The sequence below is a fragment of the Acanthaster planci genome, linkage group LG17, assembly GCF_054643075.1.
Source record: "Acanthaster planci isolate LZ-2023a linkage group LG17, COTS_SCS, whole genome shotgun sequence".
Lineage (NCBI taxonomy): Eukaryota > Metazoa > Echinodermata > Asteroidea > Valvatida > Acanthasteridae > Acanthaster > Acanthaster planci.
The window spans coordinates 1866255-1880601 of record NC_141793.1 but is presented as its reverse complement, the minus strand read 5'-3'; the positions used below and the strand labels follow the sequence as shown (position 1 = coordinate 1880601).

General features: G+C 44.4%; 2 protein-coding genes across 3 annotated transcripts; one reads left to right on the top strand and one right to left on the bottom strand.

The window, feature by feature from the left end:
* The first annotated feature begins 6 nt into the window (after nt 1-6).
* On the top strand, nt 7-5491 carry LOC110977189 (ATP synthase subunit beta, mitochondrial). The gene is made up of 10 exons (XM_022231094.2): nt 7-165; nt 894-1073; nt 1482-1656; nt 1879-2000; nt 2314-2498; nt 2799-2957; nt 3361-3483; nt 3832-4044; nt 4337-4538; nt 4681-5491. The coding sequence occupies exons 1-10, from the start codon at nt 39-41 to the stop codon at nt 4776-4778; spliced, it is 1584 nt and encodes a 527-aa protein (XP_022086786.1). The 5' UTR covers nt 7-38; the 3' UTR covers nt 4779-5491.
* Nucleotides 5492-5615: 124 nt separating this feature from the next.
* On the bottom strand, nt 5616-14106 carry LOC110977181 (uncharacterized). Of its 2 annotated transcripts, XM_022231073.2 has the most exons (18): nt 13933-14106; nt 12981-13101; nt 12728-12871; nt 12087-12161; nt 11517-11669; nt 11155-11293; nt 10706-10764; nt 10506-10571; nt 10147-10212; nt 9884-9916; nt 8986-9093; nt 8422-8513; nt 8086-8151; nt 7737-7824; nt 7456-7527; nt 7228-7336; nt 6687-6768; nt 5616-6513 (listed from the first exon to the last, which is right to left on the bottom strand). In XM_022231073.2, the coding sequence occupies exons 1-18, from the start codon at nt 14073-14075 to the stop codon at nt 6453-6455; spliced, it is 1677 nt and encodes a 558-aa protein (XP_022086765.1). In that variant the 5' UTR covers nt 14076-14106; the 3' UTR covers nt 5616-6452. The 2 variants fall into 2 exon arrangements, with proteins under 2 accessions (XP_022086765.1, XP_022086774.1); XM_022231082.2 differs by lacking the exon at nt 9884-9916.
* Nucleotides 14107-14347: the final 241 nt, after the last annotated feature.

Sequence of the window (14347 nt, the reverse complement as noted above, 5' to 3'; positions counted from 1 at the left end):
GTAAGCCGAGTGAAGCCGCGTTCTCATTCCGTTCGTCAATGGCCGCCATGCTGTCCGGAATAGCGAAATCCTGTTTCTCGGCAGTTAGGGCTGCAAAACCGGCGTTTTCTGCCGGTCTTGTGAGCCAAACAGCAAGAATATGTGCACCAGCAACGTATAGCTCAAGTAGGTGGAGAGATTGAAGACACATTAGTTTACTTTTATATAAAAAAGGAAGTCGCCGGTGAGGTGTAGGCCGGCAGCCCGGTGAAATTACACACAGTGGAAAAAATTCTGCAATGTCTGGGTGCGCCTCCGTTTCTACACAAGTTTATGGCAATCCCTGGGTTTACGACACCTGTTTTGCTGTTTTTTTTTACACGCTTCTTTTGTTTAATTGTTTTAGTTTATTTTTCCAAAATTACTTTTAAGCCTGGGAGACTTTGTTCCGGAAAGAGTTCATACGGACGCTGCTTGACACCCTGGCCCCTGTGTTCTGGCTATGACTCCGATATGAGTCGATAGTATTCTAGTACTAGTAGTCGGCGTGACGTCACTATGGACTTTTAACATATGGCAAAGGGGCAGATTTACCCTTCTTGCTATTTAATAATGTACCGGATGTCTGACCGCAAGAATGACAAGTAAAACTATGAGACTGGTTTAAAAAATTCTGTTTTCTAAGTAAAACTTTAAAGACTTGGTATTTTTCCTCCTACATTTAAATTTCCTGGACATGTTTTTGCTTTCTGACAGCTAATAGGTCACTGTAGAAAATAATTATTGGCATCTGTACATGGAACTCTTTCCTGTATTTCTTACATTGGCATTTGTAATTCAAGGGAGAAATTGTGACTTTAAAAAAAAGTCAGCAGTCCTTAGGAAAATGAAAACATTTGTGCCTTCCCCAACAGGAAGGAACTATGTAGCAGAAGCTAAAACACAGGCCAAGACGGGCTCCACTGGCAGGATTGTGGCTGTCATTGGTGCTGTTGTCGATGTACAGTTTGATGAGGGCCTGCCTCCAATTCTCAATGCCCTGGAGGTGCAGGGACGCCCCACAAGGCTTGTACTAGAAGTTGCACAGCATCTAGGTGAGTGCTGAAGTCTTGAACAAACTGGACTTACTGGAGTATGGGTAACTTTCACATTTTTTCTTTTGGCTGTAGGTTTTCTGAAGCCTTTGCTCAAAGGCACTCCCACAACCAACCCATTTGTTGGAGTGTAATGCCCAAAGGTAGACTGACGTGAACTAGCTCCACACTTGTGCCGATTGGCTGTGAGGCATGGGTACTAAATCTAGTCCTACAATGCCGTGCATTCAGGAATGGCTCGGGGATAGCTTTGACATCAGTAGCGATAGATAATTTTTGAAAAAGAATGTGTAATTTGAACTTTGTACAGAAGGAACCTTTCTTGGAAGTAACAGGACGGCTGTTGAGAAGCATCGTGCATTGTCCAATTTTCAGAACGTTTATACAGTTTCAGTGGATTTCTTGCAGGTGAGAACACATGCCGTACCATTGCCATGGACGGTACAGAGGGTCTGGTCCGAGGCGATAAGTGTCTAGACATTGGCTCCCCCATCAGGATTCCTGTCGGCCCCGAGACGCTAGGCCGCATCATGAACGTCATCGGGGAGCCCATCGACGAGAGAGGTCCCATTCCCACGGAGAGGTTAGGAAAAAGTCTTGTAAAGATTGGAATTTCCTTTTTTTTTTTTGTCAAAGTCCAAGTTGCCTACCTGACAAGTTCATTTTCTGACACAAGCGCCGTTTGTGAAGGAGAAATTGCCTTGCCCCTTCAAGAACAAAGGTCCTGCCCTGAAAGACTCCCCCATGTTTTACCCCAAACCTCACTAAATTTAACTGGGTTGATTTTTTTTTTCCCCTCCCACAGGAGAGCAGCTATCCATCAGGAAGCTCCCGAGTTTGTGGAGATGAACGTCGCCCAGGAAATCCTGGTGACGGGCATCAAAGTGGTGGACCTGCTGGCCCCCTACGCCAAGGGAGGAAAGATCGGTAAGAGAAAGGCTTTAGAACTGCAGAGGCTTGGAACCAAAAAATGGGCTGTCAGGAGACGAGTCAGCCAGATGTGCTGTGGGATCGGGGGTTAAAAGTTATTGTGGGTAGGGGGCACTTCTCTCTGTCAACCAAAGACAAGTTATGGCCTGGAAGTAACTGCCTGAATCCCAAGAAATTCCCCAAATCCTGATGGAGGATTCTGGTTGTACTGGAAAGCACGTTTTGGTCTCTCAGGGGCTGACAGACATTTTTGTGACCGACGTAGGTTGTCTTGCTCTTGTTTGAAGTCTCGGTTGTCTCGTCACTGCAGGACTCTTCGGCGGTGCCGGTGTGGGCAAGACTGTGCTGATCATGGAGCTGATCAACAACGTAGCCAAGGCCCACGGTGGTTACTCCGTCTTTGCTGGTGTCGGAGAGCGTACCCGCGAGGGCAACGATCTCTACCACGAGATGATTGAGGGTGGTGTCATCAGTCTGAAGGACGACACCTCCAAGGTACGTATTAAGCCAACACTTACCGCTTGCATGATTTCTAGATGTACATCAGTGTTATCTGTACAGCGACAAACTTCAAAGGCTGCATTCTCATTTGTCTGTGGGCTAGGTCTTGATCTTTGACGTTAGCTTAGCCGTAGCTCCAGAACAGACGTGGCCTAATACGGCAATGTAGGGGTGAAGGGGTTTGCCCAAGGATATAATTTGGCCAGACCATCCATCTGATTCTAGATTGTGGATATTCCATGAAAGCTGCCATGGCCCAGTAATGGCAAAACTTACCGACCGTTCTTCCCACAGGTGGCGCTGGTGTACGGTCAGATGAATGAGCCCCCAGGCGCCCGTGCCCGTGTCGCCCTGACCGGACTGACCGTGGCTGAGTACTTCCGTGACCAGGAGGGCCAAGACGTGCTGCTCTTCATCGACAACATCTTCCGATTCACTCAGGCGGGCTCAGAGGTAAGACTTGAGGACCTTCCAAAGCACACATTAACTCTCTCCAGAACAATCTTGACAAGATTCTTTCGAGAAGTCACTGCTGAGCAGCCGCCTTTGTCCTAAGGCATGCTTGTGTTTTCAACCGTGCGCAAGTGTGTAAGAAACAAAGGGATATAAACCGGGATCGGCTCCACTTGTAGGCTGCTCTTTCAGTGCGGCAGACAAACTAAATCTGATCCTACAAGCCTGAAGAATACCAGCACTTGCCTCCAAATCCTACCAGAAAATTGTCAACTCGGTGTGAGGCCCTTCGCAAAAATTAAGCGCTGGAGGTCAAATGAAAGGAAGGAATTCAGTTGTCGTATTTGTTGGTGGAGATAAATTCCTTTCTTCAGCTCTTACCCTGCTTTTCTCCCAATGACAGGTGTCTGCCTTGCTGGGTCGTATCCCGTCTGCTGTGGGTTACCAGCCGACCCTGGCCACTGACATGGGTACCATGCAGGAGAGAATCACCACCACCAAGAAGGGCTCCATCACCTCCGTGCAGGTAAACGGCGGCCAGAATGGCTTGTGAACTAAGAACAAAGGTCTGCGGCTTGTTTGAAAGTGGCTTGTGATTATCACTCACATAGGTGTGAAGACGATACAGAGAGTGGCTGATAAGTAGAATTGGAATAGGTAGAGGGGCCCAAAGAACTTGGCCTTGTTGGAGTGGATATTTTCCTCAGTAGCTATGAAGGTGAAGTGAAGATCGCCTACAGCTCAAAGTTGTCATAGAATGTGCATTGCGTTTACTTGAAAGATGATATGCATGTAACCAGTGCTACCTTCTAATAAAACTTCCTAGAGCTAGTGTCTGGTGTTCATATTGTTATCTTTTTCTTTTGTTGGCTAGGCCATCTATGTGCCTGCCGATGACTTGACCGATCCCGCTCCTGCCACCACTTTTGCTCACTTGGACGCCACCACTGTGCTGTCCCGTGGCATCGCCGAGCTGGGCATCTACCCGGCTGTAGATCCCCTGGATTCCACCTCCCGTATCATGGACCCCAACGTGGTCGGGGCGGAGCACTACAGCGTGGCCAGAGGCGTGCAGAAGATCCTCCAGGTAAACTCCCGGGAAGAGTGCCTCGTCGATCGTCCTTTGCAACAAGACATGCCTGTGCTTTCCCCTGTGCATTGAGTGTGTAAGAAACAAAGGCAGAGAAATCTGGGTCAGCTCCACGTGTGTGCTGCTGTTTTGTGTGTCACACAAACTAAATCTGACCTTACAACTGTTTGCTGCTTTTAACTTCAAATGTCCATGTAATGGCCCGATTGAAGTCTCCATTTGGCACTCAAAAACTACTGTTTTAGGGTTAAGCTTGCTTCTTTTCTTTCTAATCCCTGTGTTGTTCCAGGACTACCGTTCACTGCAGGACATCATTGCCATCTTGGGCATGGACGAGTTGACCGAAGATGACAAGCTGACCGTGTCGCGGGCTCGTAAGATCAGCCGTTTCCTCTCCCAGCCCTTCCAGGTGGCCGAGGTCTTCACCGGTTCCGCCGGCAAGCTGGTGCCCATCGCCGACACCATCAGCGGATTCAAGAAGATCTTGAGTGGTAGGGGGCGCTGACTTATTTTCAGTTGTCCACTTTTGGGAAATTGCCTAATCCTTTCATCCTGCTACGTCCCATCCTGGAAGTTTTTTTGTGGACGAACTGCAAGAATTAATAATTTAGCCTCTTTGAATTCCTTGTACAGGAGAAATGGATCACCTTCCGGAGATTGCGTTCTACATGGTGGGCGACATCAGCGAAGTCATAGAAAAGGCAGACAAGCTGGCTGAGGACCGACAGTAGAGGGCGCTGCTCTGTATGATCCCCCCGATGAGCGCGGCGGAACCCCTCAGTCTGTTGATTGTTTCAGTAATGAATTATATATGAGGTCATATGATCTCCAGATAGGAGTCATAGGCCAAGGTTTTTGGTTTTAAAGAGTTTTCTGTGATTTGATGCAAAATTTGAAGCTTGTACGCAACAGAAAGATTGAGCAAGAATTGTTACGAAAGCAATGGAGCATGTTGCAAATGACTTAACACATTTGGTTTGATACTATAGTTAGCAACAGTTCATGTTGGAAAGGTTAGAAAGATGAATGGATGTTTACAGCAACAAAGGTGCAAATTTCAATCAATAGTATTTCAGAGTTCAAGACCAAACCACACACCAACTTGAATTTGGTAATCTGGAAATGATTAAGATCAGTTTGGAAACAATATTCATGAAGCATTGGTGTCGTTTTGTCAGGCAAGTTGGAGGAGCATCTGCAGCCATTGTGTTACACCGGACACAAAGCAAACGTACCCTGTATTAATTAACTGAACCCTACTAACTTATTCTCCTCCGCAAAAGTAGCTTGTAAACCTTTACTTGAGGCAAAGTTTAAGTGAACATGTTATTGCAGGGGCCTCACACAAAATGAAATCCCGTCACCTTTGTTAGCTAAAGAAGAGTGATTTGCATATGTAACCATTTTGGATGTTGCGGTAATAATAAAATTCACTTCACATTTAGTACGTGTTGTGGGTTTTTGTGTTTTGCTTTTGTCCAAAATCTTGTCGGAATGCATGTATTTGTATTTCTGAAACTATTGCACACCACCGCCCCCCCCCCAGGAATTACTCAAAAATTACACACTTTCCATGTATTTCTTAAGTTATATTCCAAAAATTTATGCTCAAATTTAACACAATAGAACCCTATAAAATTTACAAATGTTACAGATTTTATAAAATATAACTTCAGGACACAAACTCTCCATTTGTACATGTATCCACAAAGTGTTGCATTAATTTGTACAAAATGCCAAACACTGTACACTTGGTGCAAGAAATGAAAAAGTAGCTCTGCTTGTTCCCATTTGTTCTGATATCAAGTTGTGAGTTAAAATAACTACAAAATAATTTTGTGTTCTGTGTCTTTTTGTCCTGCATTAGTTTTAACAGTTGCCACAAAATCCTTTGAACAGAAACCCATTCCCCCCCCCCCCCCGAGAAATGCCTGGAAGTTGCAGAGCTTCAAATCTGATTGTGAAAGGGTAATTACAACTGGAGTACCAGACACGGACTTATTTAAAAACCCCTGGACTTGCAATGCTTTGGTATGAAAAAGAAGCCAACCAGCGGCCATTTTACCAAGCCGAATACATAAGCGTGGGTCGGCTCCTTCTATTGACATCAGGAAGAAAAAACGCGGGCATTGCCAGGAAAGCTTTGTATTCGGCTCGGTAAAATGGCCATGAGTGGATTCCATGACTCTATAAGCTGATTAAAGGCATTGCGAGTCCAGATTTTATTATACGCGTCCGTGGTACCAGACTCAAACTTGACCATTGATTTCAACCAGTTTTTAAAGAAGGGGCCAACTCGTCACCTTGCTCGGGTAGGCTACAGTTTCACTGGAAGTTATTACAGAGAGACTTTCTTGTAACAAGGCCATTTGTTCAAAGTTCTTTGTAAACTTGACAACTTGTCTTCAAGCAGTTGGCAACACTATCACCTGACCGGATGTTGACGGACGACTATCTTGTTTCCATCTGAAAAAATGATAAGAAAAATCAAGTTTTCTTGCCATGAGGCTACTTTTTCGAGGCAACTTTAATTGTCACAAACCACGACTTACGACGGTTTATGTGACTTGAACGTTGTCCACCTGTTTCAGTGATGGGATATAATCTTGACATAATCAGTATGAAACTTGTTATCTTACTTTGGTGGGGGTGACGGGAGTGGTATGACACCTTCGACATCTGAGTCTTCGTCTGCTTCGTCATTGTCAACTATTTGGGAAGCTGCGAAAAAAAGATAAGGCAGAAAAACTTGTGTATTTCACAGACGGCAACAAGCGCTGGATTCACCTGGGAAGATGGTACTCTCCAAACCTTCAAACTCTGAGTCAGGTTTGGATCCTATTCTGTCCGAAAATTACATGTACATTTATTGAACAAATTATTAAGGTAAATGTACTTTTCTTTCCAGTCTGAGATTCTTTAAATTTTGTTTTCCAAGTGTACTGTATATATCGAACGTTTTCCTCGCCTATGTCAAAAGCATGTTGTCCTCAACCCACAGGATTTGTCGAGACTACTGAACTACGGTAGGTAAGATGCTAAACCTCTGTCAATGCCAGGAAGGTGTAATGTCAAGGGCAGGACATTTATGAAAACTGCAATTTTAAGGGTACCTTTGCAAAACATTACATGTGACCAAACATGAAAACACATGTTACCAAAGGAGAAAGATTTCATTACCTGCAGCAGAGAAAAGTTCCACGCCCCTGCCCGAGGGTGGCGACACGGTGTACGGCGAAATCAGGTCAAGCCGGGGATCTCTGACCTTTGACATCTGACCTATCCCGGGCTGAATGAGAAAGGCAAATGGGCCAAGTTAGAAGGGTGTGCTTTGAAGAACAGACTGTATACAGACCATGGGCCAAAATCTGAGGGATTTGACAAAAAACGGGAGGGAATTACACTCACCAGAGGTGGATTTTGCCGTCTGGGTGTGTTAGTTGGTTGGCTGCTTGGCAGAATGCCAAGGGGGGTGTCCGCCTGAAAATTTAAAACAAAACCAGAAAAACATGAGAACCTCAGGAAAAAAAAAACTGAAATGTGATTTTGAAGTTTGGCTAGTCACCTGCAATTTTGATCTATGTACCAAGAATGACAAACTTCTTTTAAATTAACCAGCCAGCAGGCAAAAATGAGAAAGGTGCCCGATTTACGAACTCCTAGTGTTCGAAATAAAGAGAACCACTCACTGCGTAGGACACGGAGGCATGGTGGAGCGTGGCCGCTTGCTTCTGCAAAGTCTGCCTCACAAAACTCTCGTCCTTCAAAGCATACAAGCTGAAGAAGGTACAACAGAAACGACAAAACAGTGAAAAAAAAAACGTAGAGCAACTCAAGTTTACAAAAAATCAAATAGGGCTGATTACAAATCAAGGCAACGAAGCATGCATATTTGCATTGAGTTGACAACCTCTGTTAATGACAGTGGTGGGGATCTACTTTCCTCTAGAGCTCTGTCCTGAAAAATCCTACCAAATCTCTTTCTAGATTGTGAAGGATCTAGGAGGTGGCGAGTTAATGCTCTGATTTCCTTCCAACCTTTTCTGCAGAATGGCAAATTTCTTTTCCCACATTCTGGTGGTCCTGGCAAGCTCTTTCTTCAACCTGGAAACGTTCACAGATGAAAGTCATCATGATTATTCATTACTTATGCATGAATATTCAGCTTTGAAACGATATGTTGAGACCAATTTGACTGTAAGTATTCATCACAACTTCACAGGTATTCACGGCAACTAATTAATATTCACCCAATTTGACTCATTTCCATGCCACCCTCTAATCACTCTCGCCAACGGCATGTTGAAAAAAAAAAGGACTTGGTTGTACCCAAAATTTGACTATGAAAAAGGGGAAGGAAAAAAATGGACAAACCTTGCTACTTCCAGTTTGAGGAAGGTTTCCATCTTTCTCAGCCGATTGATATCGGTGTCACTCTTGGAAGCTTGCAAAGCATTCTCTCTTTCCTGCCGAATGGGGAGAAAAAAACAGAAAAACACTTCTGAAAGAAAATTGGAAAGAATCCCTCATCCAGTCATAACATACACTTGGTTTTGATCAGTCCAGGAATGTGGGCAAACCAGCATTTCATGACACAAACATTTTGGAAGTAAACTTCCCGAAACCTCTGCTAACAGAAACCCAATGACACCTTGAATTTTTGAGGAGGCATCAAGTTCCAAGAAAAGTAGCACCTGGGCTCTACACACCTAATTCCTACAAAATCCTTCAGAAATCCCTGAAAGATTTTGAAGGATCTGGAAGGGTACAGGTTAATGTATGAGTTTGATTGTTACAAAAAGCACTACAAGGAAACACCAAGACAGGATTCAAAGATGAAGACGGTTTAGAACTCCACCGCTTTGAAATTTAGAGCTAGGGAACCTTCAAATTGGAATCCCGGATCAGATTTTCAGAGATCTCAAGACCCCTCGGTACCTTCTTCTCCAAAGCCAGCGCCGCCTTACGTTGTTCCTCCAGGATTCGCTGTCTCTCCTCCTCTTGTTGCTGGGCTTCTTTGGCGTGCTTCCGAGCCAGTGTCACCATCTGACAACCAACCATCAAAAACCAAAAACGTGTCATGGATTTCTTGCTCGGGTTCTTCGAGTCTTCGTCACTTGATATTTAAGAGGTAGACTAGTTGCGCTGCGGCTAAAATCGGAGAAATAAATGTGACGACAACTGACTACTTGCGATGAGCACACAGAGTATGACACCGGTTTACGTGATAATGCTTGATGGAAGGGGCCAGAGTGTTGCGAGACACATCTTGCAGAGGAAAGCTGTCATTCCCAATCGGGAAGACAAAAAACAAAACCAGCGAGGCGACAAACTGAGGTGGGGGAAATAAGGTGAGAAAGCCTGTGAAGTAAAACAAAATGACACCAAGCAATATGCAACATCAAAACATGAATTTGACGAAAAATGCGCAAAAAGGGACCGGGGCGGATTCATGAATCACAGGCAAAAGGCCATGGTCAAACTCTGTGGAAAGAGTACCCAATAGTCAAAACTTCTTGCAATAAAATTGGGTAAACATAGCCTTTATTTAAACTAATTGACACAAGGTAAATAGATTACATTTGGGTGATTACAGTAAAAACCAGCATGTATTTTTTTTCAGTTATGATGAAAATCTATACCCATGATAAAAAGTGGCCAGAATTCTAACTTGCAAAACCTTGCATGCGAATGTGAACCCCACAACCCAACCAAATCCTCTGTATCCTGCTGCAGTGAATGAGAATTGCAACATGGAATGGGTGCAGTGACAGCTGTTGAATATGCATGAACCTTGTACGACTAAACTACAACGCAATGAATATTCATGACCAACTTTTTTGCGCTCCTCCTCTTTTGCTTCAATCATCTGGAAATTGAAAACAAGTCGAAGAAAGGTTGAATTCCTGAAACACACTCTCCATTCAATCATTTTCAAAAACAGACCAGCATGTCTGACATTACCTCACACTTCATTTAGACTTGGGCAACTACCTCTCCTAACAATCTGAGAAACGTCAGTCAACTGTTAAGGGAGAAGACACATCTGGGCTCATTTTATTTGGGGGGGGAATAGATAAACTGGAATTTAAGAATCACCTCGTCTCTTGCTTTGCTCATCTTGTCCTGCATTTCTCGCTCCATCTGCAGCCGTTGCTTGTCCGCCTGACTCATGAAACAGATATTCAAGATTTTGAAGAGAAGAGAAATCATAAAAAAACCACAAACCCAGAAGCATGTTTACTGATTCTGAAGGAGTCGTGGTTCTGGCCATCGTTGAATTCAGGAATTGCAAAAGAATGGACCAGAAGAGTCAAGACCAAAAAAAGTAAAATAATAATAATAAAAAATGACTGAAACATCTAAATAAAACCAAACCCAATGACTGCTAGGATGGGTTATATTCACGTCAATTTTTTTTTTTTAAATGCATTTCAACCAATCTAAACTCTACTCACGTTTCGTCGTAGTGAGGCCAGTTCTTGTTGAGCTGTTGCTTTTGATTCTTCCAATTCATGGAGAAGCTGAGGAAAGGAATTTTAAACATTTCCAAAAAAAGGATATTGAAAGTCATATGACAAAGTTTTAATCAATGGATTTATTTCTGATTGAAATAATAAAGAAATTCCACCTTTGAATGATCAAGATCCTATTTTACCTGCTTTACTTGCACTCTTTCCTTTTCCAGATCCTTTGTTAACCTTTCGACATCCTTGTCTGTTGGGGGAAAAAATAAGCCAGAGATTAAGGTTTATGAAACGTCGGTAAGACTGCAGATCAGTGGATGAATGAGTAAAGGACTGTACATTGCCTTCTTTCACCGTGTTTGCTCGAGCCTGGGCCGAGAATACTAGCTGAAAAGCGGGCTGAGGATCTCAATTTTTACGGCGTGTCTAGCCGCGTCCCGGCGCCAAGGGGTTAAAAAGTGAACAAACGACGACACAGGCACATCTGCGATCTGTTCGTCCTTGTCAATAACAAACAAACAAAAGCTGAACAAACAGATGCTCACAGAGGTCATCAATCCATTCATCCTTGGCATCCACGGCCTTCTTTATGAGGTCACCACACAGACAATCATAAAGGAGTGAACAAACAGACACTCACTAAGTTCATCTATTTGTTCATCCTTAGCATCCATGGCCTCCTCCATGGAGTCGATTCTCTGCTGTAGGTTCCCCATCTCGTCCCGCAGGTGTTCCACCTCGTACACGGCACTGGGCGTGGATGCCTCACTCCGCGGTTCCTGTCGAGTCGGAGAGAACAGAGAATGGAGTCGTTACCAGGGATCACGGAAGAGTAAAAGAACGTGGCAGAAAGGGTTTGGGTCACTAGAGATGTCATCCAACCGAACTTAGTCATTCTCTCCCAGAAGCACCAACTGTTTCCAATTCCAATGTTCCAGTGTTCTGAGGCGTGTTTTTTGTCCTCTGCGAGGCAGGGAGAGGTGGCGAGGACTTTTTTCTCACCTGTGCAATTTGTGCAATCTGCATGCGGAGCATGTCGATGATGCCCTCCTGCTGGGCCACCTGCTGCACCAGCTTCTCGTAGTCCTCGCCCATCTGATCGTTCTTGCTGGCCAGCCGCCGCTGCTCTGCTTGCATCTTCAGCCCGGCGTGTTTCTAAGGGGGGCCAGACAAGATGACGGCACACGTCTGAATTCAGTTTTCCCCAAATGAAAGAGCAGGGTGGTGCCAGACCCAGACAGAATCAGGCCAACTATGCGCCTTCAAATTTTTCCACAAGGCAGAGGCAAGGTCCTAAACATTTCATTTAAATTCCTTTCATTTCACTGAAACAGATTTTTAAAAATTTTTTCGCATCACCAACTACCATCTAAAAATGTTTTGAAGCACCAAAACGATTGAATGGGAAACCCTTAATGTTTTCAATGATGAAAAAAAAAGAATAGTGGATGAAGGATAAATAGAATCGAAAGGAGTGGTCATCAAGCAGGAAGACAGCTCTTACTTCATGAATACATCAATTAAGTCATAAATCAATTAATCGGTCAATCAATCAATGGTATCTGTGATTACCTTCCAATCGTTGTTCAGCTTCACTATAGCATCTGCCAACTGCTGCCGGAAACTTCTCCGCACAATCTCCACCCTCTTGAAAATAAAAACAAGACGATCATTCTTTAAACAAAATTTACTCTTCAGTGGCACCAATAAAAATGATCCACAAGGCAGGGCGAACTTCAGGACAGTTTTCCATCCACTATCATCTCTTCAGCTTTGCTTGTGCGTGCACTGGGCCTAGTTTCTGGGAGCCTGCCGTCATTTTGAGCTTTGTACAGAACTGGAAGGTTTGGAGAGCAAAACAAATAGAATTGAAAAGATAACGTTTTCATACAGAACCGATATTGGAGAGTACCACGCGTAGACCTTTAAAAGTTAGCAAGTATACTAGACAGAACAGAACAAGTTAGAGAGTATAGTATCCGCCCCAAGCGGGACCAAGAGAGGGAGCACTTTTCCCAGCAACAGAGGCTCCTTTGGTAGGGAACTGCACTTCGTTGGTTTGCAAGCAATGCCATCGCATTGCTACCAACAAAGTGAACACTTCCCACCAACATGGCTCTTTTCAACCATTGAGGGGGTGCTTCTGCTCGAGGCGGAGACAGAGTGCTTTATGGAATGCCAACCGGTGAAACAAACGCGACAAGGCAACTTACCTCGGAGTGCATTTTCTGCAGTTCCTCCACCCGTTCGTTGATGCGGACGTACATATCCAGTGTCTTCTCCTGAAGCCTGTTCTCGTAGTCGGCCTGCATGACTTGCTTCGTGACCGCCAATTCCCGTTTTAGTCTCTGAGATTCCTGTAACAGACAGTGAGGGGGAACATTTGGTTTGATCAAGTTCACGGTCTTGTGCCCGACTGTCATCTGAGGCCAAACAGGACATCTGACCTTTTGATCTTGTACTGACCTTAAGGAGACCCTGTATGTCCTTGGTCATCTCCTTGAGGTTGATGATGTCGGACCGCTCCGTCTGTGTGGCTCGGTCCTGACTGAAGAACCCAACCTTCTGTTGGTCAGCGATGGACGGCCTGAGGAATTCAAAAATATTCTTGAGAAATTCTAGGATTTTGTTGATGACAGTTTCCAAAAGCCTATATGCGTACTAAGCGGGACTAAGGGAAATGTTTTACAAAATTCCTGCAATAATTACAAGGCCTAACGTTATTAATGTTGGGCAATCAGTTGGTCAGTATCATCGTGCAATTGCCTCACACTACTACTAAGTACTAGGCTACTCAGGGGCGTAGCCTGGTTTGGCCCCAAGGGGAGCAATTTTCAAGAAAGTGGAACTCCAACTTCCAGCATTTAAACAAGGAAGGCAAGTGCGCACGTGAAAAGCAGATTGCCCTTGATACACGTATTTTCTATTATACTTTTTGGTCATCATGTGTCAAAAACCCACGCATTTTCACCGTAATATAATAACGTACTGCTGTTTGGTGAAAAAATAAACATATAAACACCTCAAACGGAACTCCCTTCTGCTGGTGTTGGGGGGGGGGGTGCGTCGGCACCCCCTGCACCCCTATCTTTTGGCATATGTAACATCTAAATCTGACTAACTTGAAAAAAGTGTCACATGCCTACACAGACTAGTACCAACTTGATCAGCCAAGCCTAGCCTAAGTGGGCATCTCGAACCGATTGCACATCAATATCTACCACTGCAATGAAATTCTACTGTGTTGTATTGACCTAGACCTATACATATTTAATGATCATATTACCAATTAAAAGGGGAAGGCCCTAACTACCCCACCCCCCATTTAGTTTGGCTTAATCATGTGCGTCCGGAATCTGGGCAATAAAATACCCCCCTCCAAAATCGACCCATCTTCAATGGTTCCACCGTGATTTACCGAATATCACCATCGTCATCGCCGGAAGAGTCATCCCCACTCGAGTGATCAGCAAGCATGGCATCTTCCAGCGCCAGTTTGGCCAGTTCTTGCGATGTCATTGCCGCAACAGCAAGCTTCGTTTCGGTCTCTTCTTCCGCCATGATTTTCGTCGTTGCCAGGGCATTTATAAACTTCATCCCAGTCGGTTTGTAGTGGTGGAAAAGTTTAGAGATGATAAAATGAGGGCGCTGTGCAACAATACTGCGCGGGCGGGTCGAATCGAATTCCGTGACATAAACACGTACTCATCGATTAATCGTGAGCGTGATCTTACTTTTAGATGTCAGCTCGTTTTGGTGCGCAGCAATTATTTTTTCCGATCGCAGCCAAAAGAGTTACAATTTGTTGAGACTAACTGAATGTAATAGCGATG

Coding starts and splice junctions, on each gene's coding strand:
- LOC110977189 (XM_022231094.2), top strand. CDS start 39: ATGGCCGCCATGCTGTCCGGAATAGCGAAATCCTGTTTCTCGGCAGTT. Junction 1,074..1,481: donor AGAAGTTGCACAGCATCTAG/GTGAGTGCTGAA, acceptor GATTTCTTGCAG/GTGAGAACACATGCCGTACC. Junction 2,001..2,313: donor CGCCAAGGGAGGAAAGATCG/GTAAGAGAAAGG, acceptor TCGTCACTGCAG/GACTCTTCGGCGGTGCCGGT.
- LOC110977181 (XM_022231073.2), bottom strand. CDS start 14,075: ATGGCGGAAGAAGAGACCGAAACGAAGCTTGCTGTTGCGGCAATGACA. Junction 8,152..8,421: donor CTCAAACTGGAAGTAGCAAG/GTTTGTCCATTT, acceptor GAACGTTTCCAG/GTTGAAGAAAGAGCTTGCCA. Junction 7,337..7,455: donor GACGGCAAAATCCACCTCTG/GTGAGTGTAATT, acceptor TTTCTCATTCAG/CCCGGGATAGGTCAGATGTC.